Source organism: Onychostoma macrolepis, chromosome 11, assembly GCF_012432095.1.
Source record: "Onychostoma macrolepis isolate SWU-2019 chromosome 11, ASM1243209v1, whole genome shotgun sequence".
NCBI lineage: Eukaryota > Metazoa > Chordata > Actinopteri > Cypriniformes > Cyprinidae > Onychostoma > Onychostoma macrolepis.
The window spans coordinates 24,278,037-24,304,126 of NC_081165.1; the positions used below are offsets into that span (position 1 = coordinate 24,278,037).

A 26,090-nucleotide genomic window follows, 5' to 3' on the forward strand; every position below is an offset into this window, starting at 1 on the left:
CCTATTTCATGTTAATAAATGACCACTAGATTGTATAAATTGCTGAACGTTGAATGTTTAATCAGCAATCAGCAAAACACGAAGCACAAGGCTTGCGCTTCGAAAGAAGCTGATTCTGTTAAGTGAAGTTTCTTCAACTCTTCAGCAACAAAATCTCCTTGAACTGCATACTTTTTCTTATGAAAGTACCTAGAGTCCTTTGCCATTTTTGGATCAATTTTGTGCTGTTTCAGAAAAGACCTGGATTTTATGATCTATAAATTCATGGAGCAAGTAATAGTTTTGAGTTCTGCCCAAGGGTGACCTTTAAAATCTCACATATTTTGTGTTAAGCAAACTAAATGTGGGACCTTTCACACACAAAGTGAGGATTGGGGTAAAATCTCTATGGCTTTGGTTTAATAATCTTTGCTGGTGTGCGGAGACGGTTTCTAATCAAACACACTTGAATGCTGCCCATTTAGCAACTACCAGTTTAACAATTCTCTTATAGGATTGTGATCAATTTTACAGTGTTGTGATAAACTGCGATAAAATAAAGTGACGTTTTTATGAGCTCTGCAACAGTCAATGGAAGCTCTTTTTATTATGTAGGTCTTTATAGCATACTTCCACAGCATGACACAGCTGTACAGATATAGACTCCACATAATAAAGAGCTTTGTGTTTTGTGTTTTTCTGTGCACTGGGTCTCTCTTTCATTTTACGGCATCCCCTCTGGTAATTCCATTACATTTCTACTGCAAATTAGAGACAAGAAAGAACATTTATTGTTTTAATTGGATTCATGCAAGCAGATCTGGGATGCAAGGCCAGATGAGACAAAGAACAAATTTATCTGTAATGTAAATGTCCTTGGACTTTTGAAGCCTGTTAATCACGTATATACACACACACACACTACCAGTCAAAAGTTTGGAATAATTAGGATTCGATTCAGCTTGGCCATCACAGAAATAAATTACATTTTAAAAAATATAACAAAACAGAAAACATTTTAAGTTGTAATATTTCATAATATCACAGTTTTACTGTATTTTTGATTTTTTTTTTTTTTTTTTTACTGTATTTTCATTTTCACATCATAATTATTCCAAACCTTTGACCAGTAGTGTATATAGAAACCCTTCAGTTTGTAAAATCAATCACATGCTGCAACCATTATGCAGAAAAACATAAAACAGGAACTTATAATATATAGAAGATCCTTGTAGACCCTCAGGCTTAAATAAGTCTCCTAAAATATATTAAGTCATTCAAAACATAATTTGACCTTTTATGACAAGCTAAGGTTATTTCAGGTCGTAGAAAGTCATGTGGTGTGAACAAAACATTTGACGTAGTAACAATTTTCACTCAGAAACTGCTTGTAAATGAAACAATTAATCAAAAAGAAATGTCAAGTAACACCTCGAATATAATATGAAATCTTTCAAAAGTATTTTGTTGTATTAAACCTTCAGATTGCAATGATTTATCTACCACTAATAACAGAGATAGTTCTGCCAAAAATTTAAATTCTGTCAGTTGTTGTCTGCCGAACACAAAAGAAGATATTTTGAGGAATGTGAGTAACCAAGCAGTTTCTGGTCCCCACTGACTTCCATAGTTTGGAAAAGAAAATACATTTAGGACCAGAAAGTGTTTGGTTACCAACATTCTTCAAAATATCTCCTTTTGTGTTCAGCAGACAACAACTTGAGCGTGAGTAACTGATGACAGATATTTCATTTTTTTGTGAACAATCCTTTTAACTTCTTATCTTTCCATCAAATTCTTTTAATATGCTCCTCTGATCTAATTGAAACTCAGCTGAGATTACTGAAGCATTCCCCCACTGCTGTATTACCAAGCAGTCATGCACGCTGCCAGAAAGCCATTGTCACCCACTATGGTAACACTGTTTCTGTTTGGGGTCAATTAAAAAGGCCTTGGGATCTTTTGGACCTCTAACAGAACACGAGAGTTAAAGCTTCAAAGTTGATGCACTAGAACTGCAACCACAAAGCAAACTGTGAGGAACAAAACAATGAGAGAAAAACCGCAGACTGCAACACTGCCCTGTGCGCATCTCTGCATGGAGCTCAAACAATTGATGAACACAACACAAGGCAAAAGCCAGTCTGCTGAAGAACACACATTTCTCCTCAAAGAGCAAGATTAGCAGATCAAGTGAAGCAGGACCCAAGCGGCTCGGAGCTCCAGAGCGTTACAGCAGCAGCCAGTTCACAAGCCCTATTATCACTCTGCCATTATTTGTGCCTGAGTGATGTTGCACACTAAAGCAGAGCACCGTGAGCTTTTAAACTGATTGGCAGATTGCAGAAGGACATAGGCGGAGGTTTACAGCCTACAAAGTGAGATCTGTCAATGTCTGATTTCCCTGTGACGCTTGTCCGATGTCAGCGTCATGACTCAAGCGTGTAATAATCATTCCACTGACAGTGGACAACATCTTTTGGAGGTATGGCTTCAGCCTCAAACAATGGCTTTGGTATGTCTTTCCATTTAAGAAGAATGATTCAGTCTGGTCTCATTGTTTATATACCCAAATGACAGTGTTGCAGTCACAGTCCTCTCTGATAAAAAATACAATAGTTTTGTGTGCGGTACAGAGCAGAATATAAGTTATAAAGAATATAAAAAAACCTTATCTTGGTGCGCATTTCTCAGTCTAACGCGCATCATCCCGAAAATACAGCACGTTGCATCTGTGACGAAGCAGGCGAGAGCCAATGAGCTTTTGTCATAAAACTTCTTGAGGTGGCAGTTTTAGAACTTAGAACAAGTATGGTTGAGTATTGAGAACAATTCCATTGTAGAACCGGTTCCATATAAGTGAGAACAGTGGATTCTATAAGACTCAAGCATTTCGATTTCGCTTATCAATTCCTGTGTGTGTCTTAATATGATTTTGATCCGATCAAGTACATAAAGATGCGAAAGAGAAAACAGTGAGCACACCCAAAGTTGCCTCTCGTTTAGCGTTTTTTCAAGTTCTCTTTCGCTTCCGCTTGTGCTTGAATGGACAGATACACACAAATTGGATCCATGCATTCTGTCTTAAAGGGACAGCAGCTTAATATTCCTTCTGCTGTCTGTGCCATTAATGTTAATCAGAGAACAAAAGAAAAAGAAAATCACTCACTGATCTTGACTGAGTAACTCTAATAAGGATTAATCTATAGGCCTATTTAATTTATAAAATGAAAACTATGCAGTGCTATTTTACATTTGATTTCAATTTCTGTACCTGAACACCGCAGCAGGCGCAGTGATATTATGCAGCGCCTGAAAGTAGTCCCCAGCTAGGTAACTAGTTATAATATAGCTGGGGACTACTTTCAGGCGCTGCGTAATATCACTGCGCCTGCTGCGGCCATGCGGCAGCAAAGTTCCTTGATTATTACGCCGGAATGAGAGTATAGTTCCTAGCCAAATCGGCCTAGAAAATCGCAACTTTTCATTTTCCGCTGGTCTTACTACACGATATAACTACAGAAGAGTCAAGTTTTAAATAGGACAAATATCGAAACTCTTTGGTCATTTTTGAACGCGATGCTACTGGTCTAATCGGATTCAATGATCTATGCTAAGCTATGCTAAAAGTGCTATCGCCAGACCCAGAGATCGGCTGAATGGATTCCAAAACGGTAAAACTCAACTTATTAACTCTGGGGGAGTTGGAGAATGAGCCTATTTCCAAAAAAAGTGGAGTGTTCCTTTAAGAATCAGAATCACAAAAATTCAAATCATACCCAACCCTAGTAATGAGTGCAGGATTTGATGTTTACGGATGATGCCGAGGATGGAGATGAAGATAGATGAGTAAATGAGATGAATAAAGGCTTGAATTTGCATGTGTTCCTCGGAGTTGAATGGCTTCTGAAGATCTGGATTACAGTTTACAAATAAAACACAATCATTTTGTGATTTTATGTTGTATCTGTGGTTCTGTTGTCAGTCACAGCATGACTCGCCATGGCAAACAACATAAATACTTGTTAAGTGAACGATTTTTCATTTTGAGGTTGTGAAGTGTAGTCTTGTTTAACATTATGTAATCCTTCAAAACGAGTTGGCAGCAGAAATCACTCAGAACAGAAGAAATGTAATCATTTCACATTAAGTATATGAGTAAACTGTTTAAATTTGTACACATTGGTACATATATAAAGTGTTCATACCTAAAGCATTTATATTTTAGATGCTGTCAGTATGTCAATATTGTATTCAGCATCTATGCAAATGTAAGTAAGAGTGTGTGGTAGAACTGAAGTTGAATGATTAGATGTGGAGAATTTCACTGGATTTTCACGAAATATTTGTACAGTAGTTAAGAAGCCCCTGAAGAGATTTTAACGGTTGGATATTAAATAAGACAAATGTATGCATTTCCCCATCTGGCTGTAAGATTTACAGTATTTTCTCCCTTTTTAATTTCTTAAAGTACCTTGTGATGTAAGCACTTTTCAGCCAGTGCTGCATGCCAAATACACCAGCACATGAAGCTTCCCTCCGCAGCCAAGACAGGTGCAAAATATCCAATACACTCAAATGAACTCCATAATATATCATTAGATATACCAACAATTCTGCATCAAACATGACAACAAACAACCGAGAGAAATACAATTATATGCAAACAGCACAGCTGCTTCATGCAAATGTAATTTTAACCATCTAATGTATTCCAGGCCATATCATTAACTCCAGCATTTTAGCAGAACATCTCATTTGACACTGATGTCTGCGAAACTGTCTCGGCGTATGACATACCTGACTGAGTGTAATGCAATGTGGCATCTATTTCTGCTTGAGAGAACACACCTGTCGGAGAAACATTTTCTCCTATAGAGCAGGTGCATCATAACAGTCCAAACACAAACCTAACACACAAGCTGAAGGAGATCTGTTGTGACCTGAGGGAAAGATCAGCTAGTCCACATCAAGCTGAATCTCAGAGTGAAGCCAAAATCTCCACAAAAATGAATCTACATTGACATCAGAGTGAAAAAATAACATAAAACTCTGAATCATATTATAGGCCATTTCGGGTAACACATAAATTGAGGGCATGGTAGTTAATTAGTTAGGTCAGGTCTTACATAAATTGTTTGACAAGCACCTGATTTGGCGATTACTCTAAGCCTGCCACATCTTTGAAAATTTGTCTTGTGTCGTATATCTAATTACTCATCTAGATTTTTATAATTAATATTTGTTATTTTGTTAAGTAGATTTCTGTCCAGTCTAGTGGATCCAGATTGGGATGTTGGGATTTAGCTATGCCTTCAACACAACATGGATGACAGAGATGACAGTAACAGGGATATGAATTCTACAGTTCATTGAATCATTATTAGCCTTGTGCTCAAGGTCATAGCACTAGAAGATGTGTTTATTCTAAAAAAAATGATGACAAATACATTTTACTAACCAGTTGTTTACTGTAGAGGCTTATTACTAACAGGCTTTACTTTTTAAGATTGTCACCTACAGATAAATCTAACAAAATATAAAATAAAGTGATTTTAAAAAAGAGGAGAATCTTGTCCTTGAAGAATTCACATTTATCCACTGATATAACCTATTACAGATCAGTACATTTTTCACATTTTTTAATGCAACTATTTTGTTGTGACAATCATAACGTTTCACAACTAAAACGCTATAAATAAAACACAAAAAAGTGATGTATTTATTTTGTGTGCATCTAAAAAGTGATGATGTTTTGTCGATGCAACTGTCCAATAGTAATCTTAATGGAAAGTGCTCAAGCAGCGAACTGTTGCTATGGTTACCTCCTCGGGCAAACGCGATTTCTGTTTTGGAGCGTACAATTAGCGCATTCGGGAAAACTTTTTTGTTATTTAAACGTTGTTTGAAAACAATTTTGAAATGTAGCCTATATGTTATGTAATAAAAACATAGCCGCTTTGACCACCATAAGGGTGGGAATATTTTGGGGAGGGGGTGTAGGCTATTTCAAGCACTAATTGGGGGGATTCAAACCTTAATTATGCTTCGCCCCCAACCCCCCCTAAACTGTGCGTTCCCAGTCAACAGATGCACGAAAGTCGTATTTGAGCATTAAACGCGTCACAGATGTAAGTTGCAAGCCTTAAAAAGTCACCAAAGCAACACACGGTTAAAAACAGGAGCAGGTTTGCTGCTTAAATGAAACGCGTTACCTGAGTTTTGAGGGGCTCTCCGTGCTCAACGATGCTTATAAAAGGAATTTCCAAAAAAGAGGACATAAATTCCATTTGCACTATTTCTTCCTGCGTCTGAGGGAAGGCGAGCACAGCCGAGACCCCCTGGACCACTATATCCTGACACACACACCTGAAGAGCGACTCGGGGTCTCCGCTCGGGGCTTCCCGAGCCACCACGTCCAGGCTCAAGTTGTACGGAAGAAAGTTGTTGCCGCTTTCGGCGAGACCGCTGAGGGCGCGGTGGAGAGCCGCCCGCACCCGGACCGACTGGCGGGGAGGCAGGAGGGCACCCAGGCGCACGGTGTGTCCTATCCGCGCTAGGATGTGGCAGGGCTGCGGGTGAGAATGTGCGGGCTGGACGAGCAGGGTATGGAGAAGGAATATTTGCGATCCCAAATAAAAGTATGCCAAGAATGTGTAGAAGATGAAATTCATCCTGCTTCACTCTCAACGGTGGTGATGAGGCATTGTCAGAAGATAGCATTGCTCGCCTTGTTGTCTGGTCTTTTCTTTAACGTCCTTTATTGTTTTTTGTTATTTTATATTTTTTTAAAATTTTATTTTAGTGCAGGATGGTGTGTATGAGGAGTGATCTATGGAGTTACTGTGTGAATGTGATACTCAGCTCAGGAGAGGAGGGGGTTTCGCGAAAGGCGGAGATGTCATTGCGTTCTCACCCAAAGAAGCGCTGGAGAGGCGTAATGGTATCATTAGGAAAACAGCGCGAGAGAGAACGACTTCAGAGCGTAAATACAGGAACCCTTTATTAAAACCTCTCTTTACCCAAAGGCGTGTTTTCTTACTGTGCATGTTGTTCGGGGTGTCAGAGAGGATGCCTCGTTTATAGCTGATTACAAACAAGATTCCAACTTTATACTAAAGTCCTCCATACAGACATTAACTGGATGCAGCAGGTACAAGCACACTTAGAAATTTCTATGCCATTCCTTAAAGGAATAGTTCATCCTAAAATGAAAATTTAGTCATCATTTAGTTTCAATTTACATTTTTAAACTAGGTAGAAAATGTTAGTGGATTTAGAAAACTTGGAAGAGTCATAATTTGTTTGCTTTGTAGATTATGCTTTTAAAAATAAAGGTTCTAAAATGGGGTTCTTACAAACATTTTTGGTTCCGCAAAACCTTTTTTTAGTATAAAGAACCTTTTGTGAAATGGAAAGGTTCCGGTTGTTCATTGACATACTGTTATGTATATAACTGTTGTTGTGAGCAGTGTGAAGATTATTCAAAATATGCTTGGAAAATAACTGGAACAAGTAGTTTTACACAAACATTACAAGATTTATTGGAGACTATAATCAAGTCTGTAATTATAGAATAAACAAGCTGACTGAGGGATGAAAACATTTAAATTAACAAAGAAAAATAACATAGAAGAGAGAGATAACAGAAGGCAGGGGATGGTAAGTGGGTCACTGTTTTGGACCCGAGTATCAGGGATTCGATACGGGCCAGTCATGCGGTAAAATGGAATCTGATGAAGGTGGACTGAAGCCTCGGCCAATCACACACCCTGTTATATGCTATAAAGAACTAGAGTAGCATGGAATGTGAAACTAATGTAGAATTTCCCTTAATTACTTATATTAAGCACTAAAAGCTGAATAGAAAAAAATCACTGTTCATGTTTGTCTGCTGGTTTTTCCTTAGGTGTGGTGAATGAAATGTCAGTAAAAGGTAAAAATCTTTGGATTTAAAGTAAAAAAAAAAAAATGAGAGTCAGCAAATATGCTCAGTTGTTTGAAGCTGGACCCTTCTCATATGTTTGAGTGCTGAAGTAAACAATAGCTGGGAAAATGGTACAGCTGGTTTACAAAGGTATATTTTGCTCCAACAGCAAAAGGCAAAAAAACAAAAAAAACACTATTAATATTCTACCACTTTCCCAAAAAAGTAATAATTATGAAACACGGATTACCTCAGTCAGAGGAAAGAAAGGTGCAAATTTAATGTCACTCCCTATCAGCTGTATTTCAAAGTGTATGTAAAGGCAGTAAGTAATCATTATGCAATGTAGTTAATTCTTGTCAAAGCTATAAGGAATGCCAGAATTAGCATATTGCATTTTGCATACTGCTGATTCATTCAGTCAGCAAACGAAATATAACAAATCAAAATATATTACACTCAGCCTCACAACTGAAGACATATCATTCATAATAATATGCTTTTATAAGATAGATAATTATATAATTAATTGAAAAATTTATTTGAATTCTAAACTAAATTTATATAATTTTAATTTATAAATGTAAATCGAAATTTATTTGAATTATATAATATTAATTATAAAGAGATATCCTAAAGAGACATCCTTCATAATAGGCTTTTTATATATATGTGTGTGTGTGTGTGTGTGTGTTTATTTCATAATATTCATTTGAATCTCCACATCACCGCAGCTCCTTTGTAAATCCACAAGCAAAATGAACTGTTTTGACAAAACTACAAGAACATGAGAAACTGGAAAGTGATAATTGATAATGTACAAACTCAAAGCAGCTATTACATCTTGTTTTTTTTTTTCAATCAGGCCTCCTCGAAGTACATAATCAGGTTGGTGTGCAACATCATCCAGCTTGCAGGAACACTCAGCCTCATTAGGAGCCCCTCAGTCACAGCTGTCAGCTGAACCTTTTTCTGTAGCACAACCACCCCAGCCAATTTCCTCGAGACCACATATTGATCAGAGTGCGTGATCAACTAATCTGGAGCTCTGCTCATGGCTAATACACACCAGAGTCTCTAAAGGTTCTCTGATAATAGGTGAACCTCCGCCGTCCTATCAAATGTGCTGTGGAAATGAGGTGAGATTAACAGGGAGCCTGTGCTGTGATACAAAAGCCAAAACAGGACAACACCAATTAAATGAAACTTTATCTCTCCACGATGAAAAAAAGCCAGAGCCAGAGCAAATATGCAGACTTTGTCATTGTTTTAATCATGTCTGCACCTAACAGATAACTCCCTGCCAATGGAGTGTCCTCTTCTTCGTGTCAGTTTCACAAACATTTGAAAACATAAGCAATCTTAAGAGGCTCAGGAGGGTGTTAGCTCCTGAAAGAAATGAGTGTTATAAATGACCTGCAAGAAAGTGACACTAGACTGTGGCTGAAACGTGTAAATATTAAAAGGGTCAATGAAAAATAAAGGTTTGTGATAAAAAGGAAAAATCTTTACTTTTATACAGTACTCTATGTACCTTGAATTTATTCCTCTTGTCCTTTTATTTCTCTCATATTCCTTTTAATGTAGAATCTTATCTCTTTTTACATTCTTTCCTTCAATTTTTAATGACTTTTATCGTACTGTATATTTTTTTATTTCTTATGAAACATGTCATGATTTTTTTTTTTTCTGTAAAGCTCCTTGACTGTGTATGAAATACAACTGTATTTAAATAAATACTACTGTAAACTAGTATTTTCATGAAAAGATGAACAGGAATAAGTAAAACATAATATATTTTCATGCATCTGATTGCAGGGAATTTTTTTTCAAATATTAAAAGCAGTTTTGTATTTTTTTAAAGAAATAATAATATAAAATTATGCCAAAATACATAAAGTTTTTGTACATAAAGTATTGGCTGTTTATTAGCACATATTCTGCATGACCATATTCTACAACTTAACAACTACCTTACGACCTATTAATAAGCAGCAAATTAGTAGTTTATTGAGGCAAAAGTCGTAGTTAATAGTTTGTTACTAGTGAGAATTGGACCTTAAAATAAAGTGTGTCCAAAAAAAAAAAAGTATTAAATATATCTACATAAGGCATTGCTGTGAAAACATTTTTTTATTTGAATTTCAGTATAACTGTAAAAATCATCAACTGCAGATGACGGAGATAAATTACCTCAGATAATCCACCAGAATCTAAATGCTGCATGGCCAGCCACCTTTGTAAAAAGACCCCATTTCTTGAGTTCCCTTTTTAAGGTGAAGCAGAACCCCGTCTTACCCTTCTGTTTTCTGACAGAGAATCGTGACGATGCAATAAGGCAGTAAGCTTTTAAATGTCATGTTGCCGTTTCAACATTCCTGAGACGTCCACAGTTCCACATGAGCGTGAAATGTAACAGGGTATGAAGGGGCTTCAAGCCAGGTGACTGAAGCAAGGAGAATCACAAATCTTCAAAGCCTATGAAAAGAAAGGGGATTTTCCACAAATGCCACAGTGTTTAAATGACCAGAGCTGTACTTTGGGGACGACAGATGTAGATGATGCTTTATAAATAAATTGACAGGGAAATGCTTTTTTTTTTTTTTTTATCAGTTATAATGCGGTAAGTTACTTTACTGCTATCAAAACCTGTAAAATGTCAAGGTCAATTTATCATTCACAATGTATAAATAATTCAAAATACAGTAAAGGATGTCACTATTGTCACACACTTCTGCAAGAAGTAAACAGTTGGCTTTTGCTGAATCGCCTATGCCTTTCCTTCACAGCCTATTCATTATCCTCTCAGATAACAGTGAATGTTTCTTTCTTTCTCTCTTTCTCGCTCTGTTTGAAAACTCATTCATCGTGCATCTGTCAGATTCTTCCATCCTTAATAAACAACTTGTCAGATGGTTGAAGCACCTCAGATATTTAACAGCCTTGAGAATTTAGCAAGCAGTCATGAATATGCTGGAACCTACAAACTGGGTTATTCAGTATCAGCGTATGGTTTGTTCAGAAAATGTCCTGAAAGGTATAGGCTACAGACAACTAAAAATGCATGAATGTTATGTATTAGACAAACATCAAAACAAAAGGAATTTACTGGGAACATAACACATAGACACTTTTGTAGCGCATACTGTAATCCACTTTGATACACTTTCTCTCTTTCTACAACTCCTATGTTTTGGGGTAACCATGGTCACCAAGCAACATATTTACCTCTCAAGCCACGCACACTCGGCGTCTGTTGACACGCGCTTTGAAGCTCTTGGCTCCCTCCAGCGATGAAAAGCTTTAACGATGTTCACCCTCGCCTTGCTTCTTTTTTGGTTCCGTCGCCTTTTGGTCTCTTTATTTTCCTGTTTTTCTGTTCCCTTTAGCCCGGATGCATGTGTAAGCACTTCTGGACACATTTCGCACTTTGCAAACTACTCCGAGTTGAATTACCGCGGTCTCAGCTTCCGGTTTCCCATATATGGACTTCCTTCTGTAGTCGCAGCGCGCGCCTCAAAAGCATTCTGATTGGCTAGAATAAGAAAATGTCCGTAGCGATGTTTTATTTGACAGAGATCGGTGTGATTTCCCATATAGTTATTTTTAAAGATTATTTTCTTATACTATTTAGTAAAATTACTGCACTGTTTTGCGATGAGGATACTGTGCAGGCTAGGCTATATCATAACACCATTTATTCAATCTATTCGTTCAAAAAGCTGCACTGTAAAAAAAATTGTTTCAAAAAGTTGTTTCAACTTAAAATAATTTTTTCCCCCGCTGACTTAATTTTTAGTTTAGTCAGCTAAAATATTCGAGTTGTCCCTTAAATTAACATTGAGTAACTTAAAATTTCAAGTTGACTAAACTAAAAAAATTAAGTCAGCGGGGGAAAAAATTATTTTAAATTTGTAAAGTTATGTAAAGTTTTTTACAGTGATTCGTTCAGGAGCGAAACAAGTGCCGCTTTGTGAGCAGTGAAGTGCTCTTATTTACTCTTAATTACAGTTAGGCTACTTCTGATGTAATTGCATTCAATACAGCACAGAACAATTCTAGCCTATAGGCTATAAATCAACAGTGCATTTAACGTCAAAATTTAGCATTTAGCCTAATGCTAAAACATATGCTTTCAAAGTAATCTTCTCTCTTTAAATACTTTGGTCAAATCAGGAATTTATTTATGCAATTTAATTTGAAAGAATTAAAAGCAGTTTCATGTCCTTGTATTGTTCAGCTGGTTGATATGGGATTTAGAAAGAAAATAAGTAATGCAATCCTTTTTAGAGAGAGTAATTAGTACAGTAATCTAATTACAATGTTGAAAATATATTAATACCTAGTAATTAATTACTTTTTTAGAGTAACTTATCCAACAATGTTCATGAATTGGTAACAGCTGATTACCTGCGCTTCAAATTCCAACATTTATTATTATTATTGACTGATATTTAAGAACAACGACGTTCTTGCTGATGTTGCTTAAAATGTTACATATTACAACCCTCAGAGTTGTTTACTATAATCATGCCCATTTTATTAATATGCACTGCAATCCATCTCATGTGTCCTGTTGTGATCTGAACTCTAATAGGCTATCTTCTTACTCTTGAGGTAATTTCAGAAATGTAACTTTGTTTGTGTTGATGCAGTAAGTTCAATTTTGTAGCTCCCTCCAGCCTTTTATTTAAAAGCAACAGTGAGGCACAGTATTTTTCATCCTTTGGACATAAACTTCATTTAGTCGTCAAAGCATTGTACCCTTAAAAATAAACCTCCCCTCTTTCACTCTTCTGTTTTCAGCCAATCGCCTAAAAATCGGATTTCAGTTCTCAGTGAAACTGGATCGGGGCCAGAGGAGCTTGAGGCAGATTCTCAGTAATGTGAACTTTTTGCCAAGACTTTCCTTCCTAATTCTCCACCTCATTACGTGGGAGCCTAACAAGAAACCATGAGACCAAAAAGGTCTAGACACCTGGACACCCGTGACTGCGGCGAGAACCTATGGACATAAAGGGTAAACCCAAAAATAATGAGCCAAGCGGGAAACAAAGTTAGCACAAATAAGACCAGTCTCTGAAATATCAATGCAGTTCTTGCAGATGGAGAAATTTTTTTAAATGCTGCAGTGTCACATATTACATTCAAAGCATTTGTCTTCTTCATTTTAGCTTGTTTTGTTTAAGTTTAGACTCGAATGCAAAGTAAATCGGAGATATTCAATCAAAATTTTACAGTGCATCTCATTTCCTCTGCCTCCATTTTAGTGTTTCATCTTCCTCTTAATATAAACTACATCAATCGTTTTAATTTCTCTAATTCATTCCCTTTTTAGCAAGAGACTTCAATTCAGAAACACAATATTCAAATATATGGAGTCTATTTTTGGGTATGACACTATTCTGTAATTTCAGTCTTATACACGCTTGAGTGCACCTTTCTAAATATTTCACATGACATTTTTTAAATATAATCTTCATAAATGTTTGTAGCCACAGCTAAAGGCTAATATATGTGTTGTCAATGGGGTTTTCATAAAACATCACAAATTGGAACTTGAATGAAGACTATTTGAAATAAGAAAAAAAAAAAACTATTTTAATTCAGCTATATAGTTCCCAAGTAAACATTTCCAATTTTCTCTTAGCTTAACTTGATGTACTAAAGTAACTAAAATTGAAATAAAACTAATAATAAAACTAGACATATATATAAAAAAAAGCTAAAAAAAAAAACTTGCATGCACAAAAACAAACTTTAAAAAAAAAAAAATACACTATAATTCAAACTATTAATTAAAATTATAATAGTATCTCATTGAAACTAACACTTTACATCTATAACAAAAACGTAAACATTCGAAGACTGATTCTTGCAGACATATTCCGCTCACTTGACATGCATTAAAAAAGATAAATCCGACCAGCAACGAAACCACATTCACTCTCTTCGCCGGCCTCTTGTAAATGTCACAGTAGGATTCTGGCTGGAGAATTCCCGTCACGATCAGGACACGCTGTAAGAAACTCAAGCAAAGCGTAGTAGAACAGGTGGATTTGAGTCTTTTGTGTGAGCTGGAGAGGATTCTGGATTAACCCCTTTATTATACAGTATATTCACATCCCACTGCGCTGCCCAGCCTGCTGAACGACACAGTCAACTTACCATGCGGTGAAATTCCTCCTGTGTATAAAGACTGGAAGAACACCGCATCCCTCACAAAGTTACATTTACTTATTCATTGCCCATCCAAAGCCTGATTTACAAAGAAGAATATATACCAATGCTTTCAAAAGAAGTCTCTTATATTCAGCTGCATTAATTAAAATACAGTATAAACATTGTGAAATATCAGTTTTAACAACAGCAGTCTCATCATGAGACCATTAGCCAAGCCTCATGGGTCGTTTGCTCTTCACCATGCATAATAATCCACTTTATGGAAGTTTTTTTTGTATTCATTTTTAAGAGTCGGAAATAAAACAGACATCTGAAATGTTGTGATAAAATACTCCCCTGAAATATCCCCATAAATACCACAAAAAAGAAAAAGAGTAGTCTGAATGGACAGAATGCACTGTGAGAGTTAGGACATCACCGTCCTCTGGATCTGTCCTAAATCTTTCATGCATCCTAAGGAATATTGTCCGTAACTGATAAATATTAATATCAGTATTATAATAGCAGGCTCTCTCAGTCACCTTTCATAAGATCAAACTGTCCATAGTCAATATTTTCTATTTTAACTTCTAAAATAATACATTTTTATACTTTTAGTCATTTACTTGTAGTCAATTGTGTTTTATATTTTTTAATCAGTGCTAGTTTTATTTGCAGTGCTTTTTGAGAAGAGTTATTTTATTTTTTTTTTTTTGCTTTAATCAAATGCTTTAAACTTTATTTTTTCAAGAGAATTAATGGGGGAAATTCTTGCAGAATTTTGCTGATAAACTGGACAGTGCAATGAAAGCACCGATCCATTAATCCCACATTTCGAATTATATCTCTTTTTTATGTGTTAATTTAATTTAAAGTTAATTTGTGTGTTTTTGTTATTTTTAAATGTGTCTATATAGTTTAGATTTTTATTTCAGGTTTTTTTTTTTTTTTTGTAAATTGCCTTGGCAGTTTTAGTTACTAAAACCTGATTTGATGCATCAAAATTTGTATTAAAAATGTTTTATCAAGACTTGAAAGTGAAAAAAAAAAAAAAAAAAATGCCCATACTCAATGCTGACCCGTATTTATTTACTGCATGAAGACCCAGCCCTTAGCCATTGACATTTGAATGTAAGCTAACCAAAAGGACATCAGATCCATTACCTTTTTGCTATTTTTGCTCATTTGTTTACCAGAAAGCATTGATATATGGATTTGGAGACTACATGACATTTAGTGTATCAAAGAAAGAGCACAAGACAGATTTCTACTTAACACATGCAGTAAATCCGCTAAATCTCTTGACATTAAATAAGCGAAGTTTGTAAATAAGGACACAAGCTGGCATTGAAATGAGCACTCTGCATGAAAGGGAAACAGCTCTCGGTGGTAAACACAAGCGCTGGCTGTTTTCGCCGCACATCGTCTTCAGCCTTCATATGCAGCTGTGACAAATTTCCCAGAAGCCCAGATGGGTCATCTCACAGCAGCATTAGCAGTTTAACAGAGGCCGTTTAAATTATTCACGTCCTTCTTGAGAACATGTTGAAATTCGAGGGCTATATTTGCATAGGACATTCAAAAAACATTTGATTTGGTCAGCGAGCAGAAACCAGTGGACACCAAAGAGAATTGAAGTATTCTGCAGCGCTGGTGACAAATATGCCGAATGACAGCTGCATGGAGCGAGACGGCAATCGGCACAGATTTGAGTGCTATAATGGTATTGTAATCAAGGCTTGAGTCGCCTTGCATACTGCTCTTTTAATTTGGGAAAAGTTCAATAATGACATCATGTGTAAAGCCACTAAACCTGTAGAAAAAAAAAACACTTTAAAGACAACAGTGCAAACATTACATCTGTTTTTGGCCATATAGTGAGTCAGTGGGGCCAAAAACATCTTTTGTGCTCCACAAAATACAGAGAGTCTTAGGTTTAGAATGATGTACAGATAATAATAAATGTCAGAATTTTCATTTTTGGGTGAACTATTCATTTAATAGACTTAATTTTATCTACCGTTGAGGCACTTTTAAAAGCAAATTGTCTCAGTGCACATTTCAAGACGTCTAAACATAACATCTGATGATCTGCAAAATATTTAAGTGAGCTAGTCAACTGAATATTTGAGTAGAATGTCTATTTCTAGGTAGAAATTAAATGATAAAAATGTATCAAACTGATTAAATATGCTGCAGTACACACACAAGAGATTGTGGGATATCAAAGGCAGTGAATGATATATGATATCCTTGGACATGAGCATGGACTCAAGCACTCAAGGGTAAATTAAGTAAATATAGTTTTATGTCAAAGTAATGTAGTGTTATACAGCAGTTCTTTCATGTTTTTGAATCTGATTGGCTGAGAGGTGTGTGATATTCGAGTGATAACAGCACTCCAACTGTATCACTGTTTACATCAGTATTTCTCACAGCGTGAGTTATGGCAGACAACCAAATCCACTAAAGTTTTATAAATAATGCTGTTTTTGTGTCATGGAATATAGTTTTAAGAGTTTTAGGCGAGAAAACTTCTTTAGGCTTCAAATATGTGGTTTGTTGACAGACCGACGGACAGACAGACAGAAAGAAAGAAAGACAGAAAGACAGATAGACAGATAGACCGATAGACCGACAGACAGACAGACAGACAGACAGACAGACAGACAGACAGACAGAAAGAAAGACAGAAAGACAGAAAGACAGAAAGACAGAAAGACCGATAGACCGACAGACAGACAGACAGACAGACAGACAGACAGACAGACCGACAGACAGACAGACAGACAGACAGACAGACAGACAGAAAGACCGATGAACAGACAGACAGACAGACAGAAAGAAAGATCGATAGACAGACAGACAGACAGACAGACAAACAGACAGAAAGACAGACAGACAGAAAGATCGATAGACAGACAGACAGACAGACAGACAGAACAGACAGACAGAAAGACCGATAGACAGACCGACAGACAGACAGACAGACAGACAGACAGACAGACAGACAGACAGAAAGAAAGACAGAAAGACAGAAAGACAGAAAGACCGATAGACCGACAGACAGACAGACAGACAGACAGACAGACAGACAGACCGACAGACAGACAGACAGACAGACAGACAGACAGACAGAAAGACCGATAGACAGACAGACAGACAGACAGAAAGAAAGATCGATAGACAGACAGACAGACAGACAGACAAACAGACAGAAAGACAGACAGACAGAAAGATCGATAGACAGACAGACAGACAGACAGACAAACAGACAGAAAGACAGAAAGACCGATGAACAGACAGACAGAAAGACCGATAGATAGACAGACAGACAGAAAGACCGATAGATAGACAGACAGACAGAAAGACCGATAGACAGACAGACAGATAAACAGACAGAAAGACCGATAGATAGACAGACGGACAGAAAGACCGATAGACAGACAGACAGACAGACAGACAGACAGAACAGACAGACAGACAGACAGACAGACAGACAGACAGACAGACAGATAAACAGACAGAAAGACCGATAGATAGACAGACAGACAGAAAGACCGATAGACAGACAGACAGATAAACAGACAGAAAGACCGATAGATAGATAGACAGACGGACAGAAAGACCGATGAACAGACAGACAGACAGACAGACCGATAGATAGATAGACAGACAGACAGACAGACAGACAGACAGACAGACAGACAGATAAACAGACAGAAAGACCGATAGATAGACAGATGGACAGAAAGACCGATAGACAGACAGACAGACAGACAGACAGACAGACAGACAGACAGACCGATAGATAGACAGACAGACAGATAGACAGACAGACAGAAAGACCGATAGACAGACAGACAGACAGAAAGACCGATAGATAGATAGACAGACAGAGAGACAGATAGACAGACAGACAGATAAACAGATAGACAGACAGACAGACAGACAGACAGACCGATAGATAGATAGACAGACAGAGAGACAGATAGACAGACAGACAGATAAACAGATAGACAGACAGACAGACAGACAGACAGACCGATAGATAGATAGTTTTCACCACAGAATTACGTCACTTGATATGTAATGGGAATGTGGAAATGTGCATTATATTTCAGAAAAATGCAGTTTTCTCCTAATATACATGTTGGGCATTGTAAAAGTCGACGGGTCCAAAAGAACTAATTAAAGAGGTAGTTCACCCAAAATGAAAATTCCATCATCATTTACTCACCATCAAGTTGTTCCAAACCCGAACGAGTTGTGAAGAATTTTGTAGAATGTGGTAACCAGCATGGTCCCCACTGACTTCTGTAATATTTGTTTCAATACCTTGGAAGTCAATGGGGACCAACAACTGTTTGGTTACCAGCATTCTTCAAAATATCTTCTTTTGAGTCCAACAGAAGAAAGAAACTCATACAGGTTTGGAACAAGCCAGGGACCAGGTGTTTCACATCACCTGCTCAAAGAACACCTTTCCTTCTCATCCACTGCAACAAAATAAGCTCTTAAGAAGCTGTTCCTTCATGAACCGCCTGCTTACAATGCTTCTCGCAGCTGAGGGCTACAGAATGACTCTGTCAAGGTGAGAGAATGAGTTTCCACACGATGATTGGAGTGTGTATGTGTGTGTGTGTGTGTGTGTGGGGGGGTACTAAGGAACTGTTTCTCCCTCTTGTGAGCAGGAACAGCTGAAGTAGAACAATCTTCAAAGAGGAAGTGCTGAGAGGTAGTTGTAATTGTTATCAGTGGCGCTTCCTCTCTCTGTCGGTCTCTCCATCCTAAGACGATGATACTCAGATGGGTCTTATCTGCATCACATGGTATAATTGAGTTAACTAGATATAAATCAAGCATTCTCTGCATTCACAACAGCATGCCGGTGGAATGCTGATGACTTTTTCCCACTCTTTTCTCATTGATTTATTTATTTATTTGAGTTTTTAAAGGCTTTAATATTTCCTCTTTAAGATTCTGTGGATGTTTCCAGAATGTTAAATCCTGGGAGACGTCTGTGAGGGTCACAGTGAGGGCAGCTTTACTCTCCTGTAACAAGAGATGGAAAATAAGCCGCTGTGCAGGGGAAAGGTGTTTATGAAGTTTTAGGCTGCACTGCAAAGCAAAAGAGAGGCACATGTGGAGGAAGACAGATCGAAGTGTCATTCGAACAAGAACACGGTGTGAGGCTATATGAACACGGCTAATCTGATCTCTCTGGCCAGCTTCAAATTACAAGACAATGATTTCGCTGACAGCTGCTGGACGTACAGCAGGAGAATGACCTCATGTTTGAGCTTTTACTCAAGACAACAAAGTTCAGAAAGAAGATTTCTGATAAAGTATACAAGAGTTTGAATTCTCCATCGTTGCATTTTGATATCATCGACAGGACACTACTGTAAATGCTCACACATTATTTAATGCATTTGTTGAGGGCAGGAAAAAACTGAAAAAATTTAAACATTTTATTTGGAATGTTTTTTAAACGCTTGTTTTAAAACTGCTTTTAGCATTAGCAATTTAATGATTTATCAATCAATAGCTGTCTGTTCAACCCCGTTATGCTCTGACATTTTCCCCTCAAATTTTTATATATTAATGTGTGGATTGACATTTTACTAAGCACTCCAAAACTGTACGTCATCTATCAAAATAAGTATATAATTTCCCAATTTACAGTGACAGAGTTGCGCTTAAAGGTTAGTAACAATAAATAAATAAGCTATTACAATTTGTAAGAATTTTTTATTTGCATTTCTGTTCAACCCTGTTATGCTTTTTTTTATAATAATAAAAAAAAAAGAATTGAAATGTGATGGAATATTGGCCTAAGACAAGAACGCATTTTGGTTTTAGGTTTTAGGACAACTTTGATGAAAGGTTTTCTTGACAGGGCGGAATTAAAGTAGTATTCAAGGTTAGTAACAATAATAATAATAAAAAAAATAATAAAACAAAGCAATTTGTGAGAAATTCTTAATTTGTGACCCTTGACCACAAAACCAGTATTAAAGGTGCTGTATGTAGGATTTTGACTCTACTAAAGCATAAAAATACCATAATATGTTTGCAGATATTTAAGAAACATGCTAAGTTAACATACTTGTTTATCTGAAAAACAATGCTACAGTCAGTTATTCTCCTTTGAAAATGTGCATTCCGGCCCGGAATGTCTGTTTGTTATGGTTTGTGAAACCCGCCCACTGCCAGTTTACCCAATTGTATTTCGGCACCCCGGGTTGCCAGTTGGCGGAAAACACAGCGTATTTAATTTCATTCATCGTAATGTGCGCTCGTTTCTGTTCGTGTCATTAATCTGGCAACCTGCGTGTGCGTCAAGTCTGAAGAGGAGGGGCTGGGTGAAAAAAACCGTCTCCAATATTTGAATTTGGACTGCAATACCTAGTTCAACCGTCAATCCTATATACAGCACCTTTAAGTCGCTGGGATATATTTGTAGCAATAGCCAAAAATACACTGTATGGAGCAAAATTATAGATTTTTCTTTTATGCCAAAAATCATTAGTATATTAGGTAAAGATCATATTCCATGAAGATATTTTGTAAATTTCCTACTGTAAATATATCAAAACATCATTTTTGATTAGTAATATGAATTGCTAAGAATTCATTTGGACAACTTTAAAGTCGATTTTCTCAATATTTAGATTTTTTTGCACCCTCAGATTCCAGATTTTCAAATAGTTGTATCTCGGCCAAATATTGTCAGATCCTAACAAATCATACATAAATGGAAAGATTATTTATTCAGCTTTCAGATAATGTATAAATCTCAATTTCGAAAAATTGACACTTAAGACTGGTTTTGTGGTCCAGGGTCACATTTGTCTTTTTTTTAATCATGTTATACTTGACATTTTCCCCTTAAAAAATATTAAAATGTTATGGAATATTATTCTATATTAATTGTGATTTATATTTTACAAAGCAAACCAAAACAGAGAAATACTGCAGTTACCAATCAAATTATCAGTATATAATTTCCAAATTCACCGTGAAGGGGTTAAAGTCAAGTTCTCAAAGGCTGTTAACAATTAATAAAAACTAGTTTTTTTTTTTAAAGATCTGCGCCTTACGTGCTGGTTGGAATGACAATAAAGAGGATGAAAAATGATTCAAAGGAAACACGGGTGAATTTTTTGGCAACATTTTTTTATTGAAGTGTTCAGGTCAAAATTATTTTTTAATAAAAAACACCAAATAATTACAGTTTATGCCTACAATAATACAGAAAGTAAATGTCACCACATAAACACACTACAAATATACCTCCGGTCCTTCCACTTGTGGAAAAAAAAAATCCTGCCCTTAGGACATAAAAATAGGGCAGAAAAGAACGGTTGGTATTTTTCAGTTCATTTTTATGCATTTTTCTCTCCTGTTGTTCTTGTACAGATCCGACTGTTCTGATGGAGCACTTCTGCAGCTGGAAGCTCTTCTAGTTGGGTTTGGTCAGGAGCTGAGTGGAGAACTCATACAGATCTTTATTGATCTTCTTCAGGGTTTTCACCTCCTCCTCCAGTTCAGACACTCGAACCTTAGTGTTCTCCCCATCACCAAACACACTCTGACAGAGAACAGAGCCACACTTATCATCACATCGCTGTTTGACAAACAGAGTTCCAACACTTTTAACCTATGAATCTTCATGACTTTTACATGACCTTTCCAGTCATTCACAATTACACATACGTATTCTCATAGATTATTTTCTAGTAATTATTGGGCCAGATATTCCCTTATATGTGAGGCACAAACTTCAGAATTAATAGATTTAAACAAACATATTATTGTACGAATGTCTCCAATAATACTCTCAATCGACAAAAATTAGAAAACTATAGACATTTCCACAGCTTATATTATATTATATGACTGGAGCAACCACAGCTCATTATTATATTAGTACAGCAGTTTGTCTCATATGCTTAAGTTGTAAAAGCATTACTATAAAATCAATTTGAGACTGTTTATTGTTGTTTTTGTGGTTATTGACAAAATGTCCTAGATGTCAATTGTGCTTAACTTGTACTGAACCCAGAACATTCCTTTAATCTAAAAGAGCTAAATCTCAAGCATATATAAACTAGAAGATGAGCTGTGTAAATGAGGCGGCGAGGTTATTTCATATAGAAAAAAAGCCTGCACCTGCGTCTAAGAATTCAAGTTTCATCATAGATTTTCGCTGAGGTCATCAAATCCCGTTTTAGAACATCCTTAATCTAGCGGAGAAAATATTGACATTCCCTTTGTGCTTGATTCCCCCCATGCAGGCAAACGGCGGGTGACAGCGATGCACATTTCCCCCAGATTAAGTCGGGAGGGAGGGGGGGAAAAAAAATAAAAAATTTTCATCTGCTCTCCAGTTATATATTTATTTACATACATCTCCTGAATAAACACAGCGGGCTCTGAGCTCGCCGGCAGGATCCAACTCCCTTTGAGTGAGTGAAACTAATCCACTTAATGGTCCTGCCAGAGCCGGACTCACTTTAAAAGCGTCAGGAGATCCATGAGGAAGAGGGAGCAACCTCTATGGTGACCTGAACACGTTCAGAGGAGGATAACGGCAACAAACCCCAAAACACCCGTCGGTCCCTCCAGATGGACGCGATTGCGGGGACCATCTGGCCTCACTGTACTTTGACATTTTAAAGAGGCTAAAATTATGTATTTGGACAGAGTTATGAGGTACGCAGCTTGTGCTTTGCTTGTATTTAATTCCCTGAACAACTGATGTTCAATAGGCCGAAAGTATACACAGACACCCCCTCTTAATTAAGGAGGCTCATAAAATCAAGAATACAACTATTTGGTCTCACATTTTCAGTAGAATGAGGTACTGAAGACCCTCCTCTACTCTAAAGGCTTGAGCTTGTTCTCTTAGGCTTTGTTTGTTAATCAGTTCAGCTTCAAGCCCAGTCTGATGGCGTTCTCCTCCGTTGGCTCTCGAATACACTTTCAACATTCCGTGGAGAGAGTCTGAACTCTGGGATAAGAGCGGCCCAGTGGAGCTGCTCTATCAGCAGTGTAAATCAGCGGAGACACTGACAGACGTGTGCAAGTGGCTCATTTCCTGCAGGAGGAAGTGAGTGAGATGCTCTATATGAAAGATTGTAGTATTGTATCGATCGCCTCTGTAAATCACAGCGTGCTGCGGTAAATATATTGTATAGCTGACTTGTCCCAGGAAACCCTTTCCTAACACTCTGCTGTCTGTTCTCCCATTATCGATTCATTTAAGCATTTATTCATTCATTCCTCACTGATTGTAAGCCTGTGAGATGTTTGCTCATTTTACAGTCTACCAGTTGAATCATAAGTTAGATCAGTTAGATCAAGTTAGAGTATGCTAGCTTTAAAAGCGTTAGATCCCACCCTCCCTGCAAATCACTCTCCAAAGCCACGCCCCTTCCAAAACACGTGAACGCGAGATGGCGTTGGTGGAGGGTTGAATGCAACGCTGTCAGATGACCTCATGTCTCATTCACCAGTGAGAGAACATTACAGTACAAAGCGCATAATATTACAATAATAGTGCGTTTCATTCTTGCTCATTCTGCAATAGCGCAATGGAAAGCGCTGATAACGTGTCATGTTTGCATGAACAGGGCGCGTGGAGGCATGCAAATACATACGTTGATAAGCAGCCTATTGTAGCCCTCTGACCGAGGGATATGATTGGACGGATATTTAATGATCCTATGCCTTCCACAGACGGTATAAATAAATATAAATACATTTAGACAACTTAACTTGGTGATTGCTATCGGAATTGAAGAGACTTTCAACCAGCATAACAAAAAATGGTTTTGAACCAAATCACCGGTTTGAGCCAGGGTTGCCAGGTCCATGGTTTTTCCCTTCACCAAACAGTATTTCTAGCGCACCTCCTCTCCAGTAATCGCAAAGAGCTTTGTTACAAGCGACAAACAGAGCGTCTGAAATTGCGTACTGTCTGAGAAGGTACTAAATTTGAATTTGAACTTTGTGACAGTTAAAAAAACCTTCAGAAGGTATGTTGAAAGATAAAGTACAACTAACTGAAATGTATCATCTCTCATGTAATCACTCGATCAGTGTTTCAACATCAGAAAGACGTCAATAAAACAGCTTGCAATCAATCAATGGCACTTAACATTGCATTTACCTCAGGAAAGTTATCAAGTGTTCACAGTTGGCTATTTAGCTATAAAAAAACACTACAGGGAGCTTATTTACTGATAATTATATATGTATGTTTGAATAAATCTGACATAAGGAGAATTTTGTATGCAAACATTTCAGTTTTTATATGATTGTGATTATTATATCTGAACATAAATAGCAGTTGAATATAGTAGTTTGGTCTCTGTTGTTAATTTTAACCTCTATTATTATAGTAACCAAATGAGAGGCTTCCCTGTATAGTTTACAGGCAGAGAAATTTAGTATTGGTTATCATAGCAAAGAACCTTAATTTGCTGAACATTTCATTTAAACAATATTTGATCACAAATCATATAAAACATTTGTGTTAATTACCCAGGTGGGCATAGTTATTAGCCATCTTAAAATGGCAATTATGGGTTGATTATTCTGCCTGGCTGAGCACTAGTCCAAACTACTCGTGACAAGTGCTCCATCTCCGCTCTCCTCACACTGATCATCAAAAAAATCAAAGTCAACAGGCTACAAACCATCTCCGCCTTAAAAGCCTTGCTAAAATTCAGCTCACAGTAACGACTGACTTGCAACAGCAGCGGTGAACTTCCCGGCTTACCTTGTCTGTGACAGCACACATCAGAGAGTAGAGCTCGTCTGATTTCTCCAAATACGTCCCCTCTGGCTCCTGAAAGTGTGAAAAGACAAAGCAAAACACTTTAAACATCAACATAATAGCATGTTAAGCTACAATAATGATCGACTGTGCAAATAAGGTGTTTGTATGTAGCATTTCCCGTGACACAAGTGTCCTGAAGTGGCTGTGCCAACCGTGAGAGGGTCAATTACAAACAAGGTCTAATCATGGCTGTCTCCTGCAGGCTGATCACTGCTGACAGTGAGTAAGTGGCTGGGGGTTTGTGGAGGGGATGACGTTGTTCCAAGGGTCCAACGAGATTATTAAGGCTGACAATGAAAATCTCAGCAAGGTCAATCTCTTTTTAACAGCCCTTCCCAGATCCTGCCATCTTACTCTGCTGATTTACGGACCATCAGTGCCCGTCTGTGGGAATTTACTGTTCCTGCCTCGATGGATACAGTAAAGCTGCTGATTTCACAGAAAGATGAGTAAAGCAGGTGCTGCTGCCCAGCATAGTAGTTTGATTGTGCTCACAAAAACACCCACAGACACTCACAAATTTGAAATATTGTACTCGTAATATTGTAATGGTACATAATTTCCTTAATGTGGAGGCTTTGCTTACACTACCATTCAAAAGTATGTGCTCAGTACGATTTAGTTTTTTATTTGAAAAAAACACCTTTAACCAATTAATAATATTAATACCATAAAGAAAGGACAAAATAAACTGATCAAAATGACATTAAATACATTTATAATGTTACAAAAAATTGCTGTTTCAAATAAAAGCTGTTCCTTTGAACATTCTATCAATAATCTTGAAAAAATGAATCACAGTTTCCATAAAAATAGTAAGCAGCACAACTGTTTTAAGTAGAAATAAATTAAATGAAACATAAATGAAATGTTATATAAAGTATAAGTGAAACAAACCATTTTCATATTTATTGTTGAAATTATAAATTTTGTCCCAACTGTAACATCATTCCCACCACAATTTTTTTTAAAATCAAAATTAAGAACAAGTTTTATTAAAAGTAGGATACATAAAGTGAAATCTTTAGAATTAGTCTTAAGAGTCTACCATTTTATTTTTGAAAATGTTTAAAATGTAATTTCCTCTAGCACCTTTTCCACCACAGAATGATATCGCTAAACTCCAGCTTACATTTTTTGCCTGTGTTTCCAGCTCATAAGCATTTTTAT

At 37.0% G+C, this 26,090-nt stretch overlaps 2 protein-coding genes across 2 annotated transcripts in view; both read right to left on the reverse strand.

Annotated features, from left to right (window-relative positions):
- The window catches only part of grin3bb (glutamate receptor, ionotropic, N-methyl-D-aspartate 3Bb), a 73,975-nt gene extending 67,166 nt beyond the window's left edge, over positions 1-6,809 (reverse strand). Inside the window, exon 1 of the mRNA XM_058790491.1 lies at positions 6,195-6,809. Coding sequence (XP_058646474.1) covers positions 6,195-6,653 — 459 coding nt within the window. The 5' untranslated portion in view covers positions 6,654-6,809. The remainder of the gene's footprint in view (positions 1-6,194) is intronic.
- A 14,420-nt stretch (positions 6,810-21,229) lies between these two features.
- wdr18 (WD repeat domain 18) overlaps positions 21,230-26,090 on the reverse strand; it is a 79,793-nt gene continuing 74,932 nt past the window's right edge. Inside the window, exons 9-10 of the mRNA XM_058791516.1 lie at positions 24,861-24,929; positions 21,230-21,665 (exon numbers count right to left, since the gene is read on the reverse strand). Coding sequence (XP_058647499.1) covers positions 21,537-21,665; positions 24,861-24,929 — 198 coding nt within the window. The 3' untranslated portion in view covers positions 21,230-21,536. The remainder of the gene's footprint in view (positions 21,666-24,860; positions 24,930-26,090) is intronic.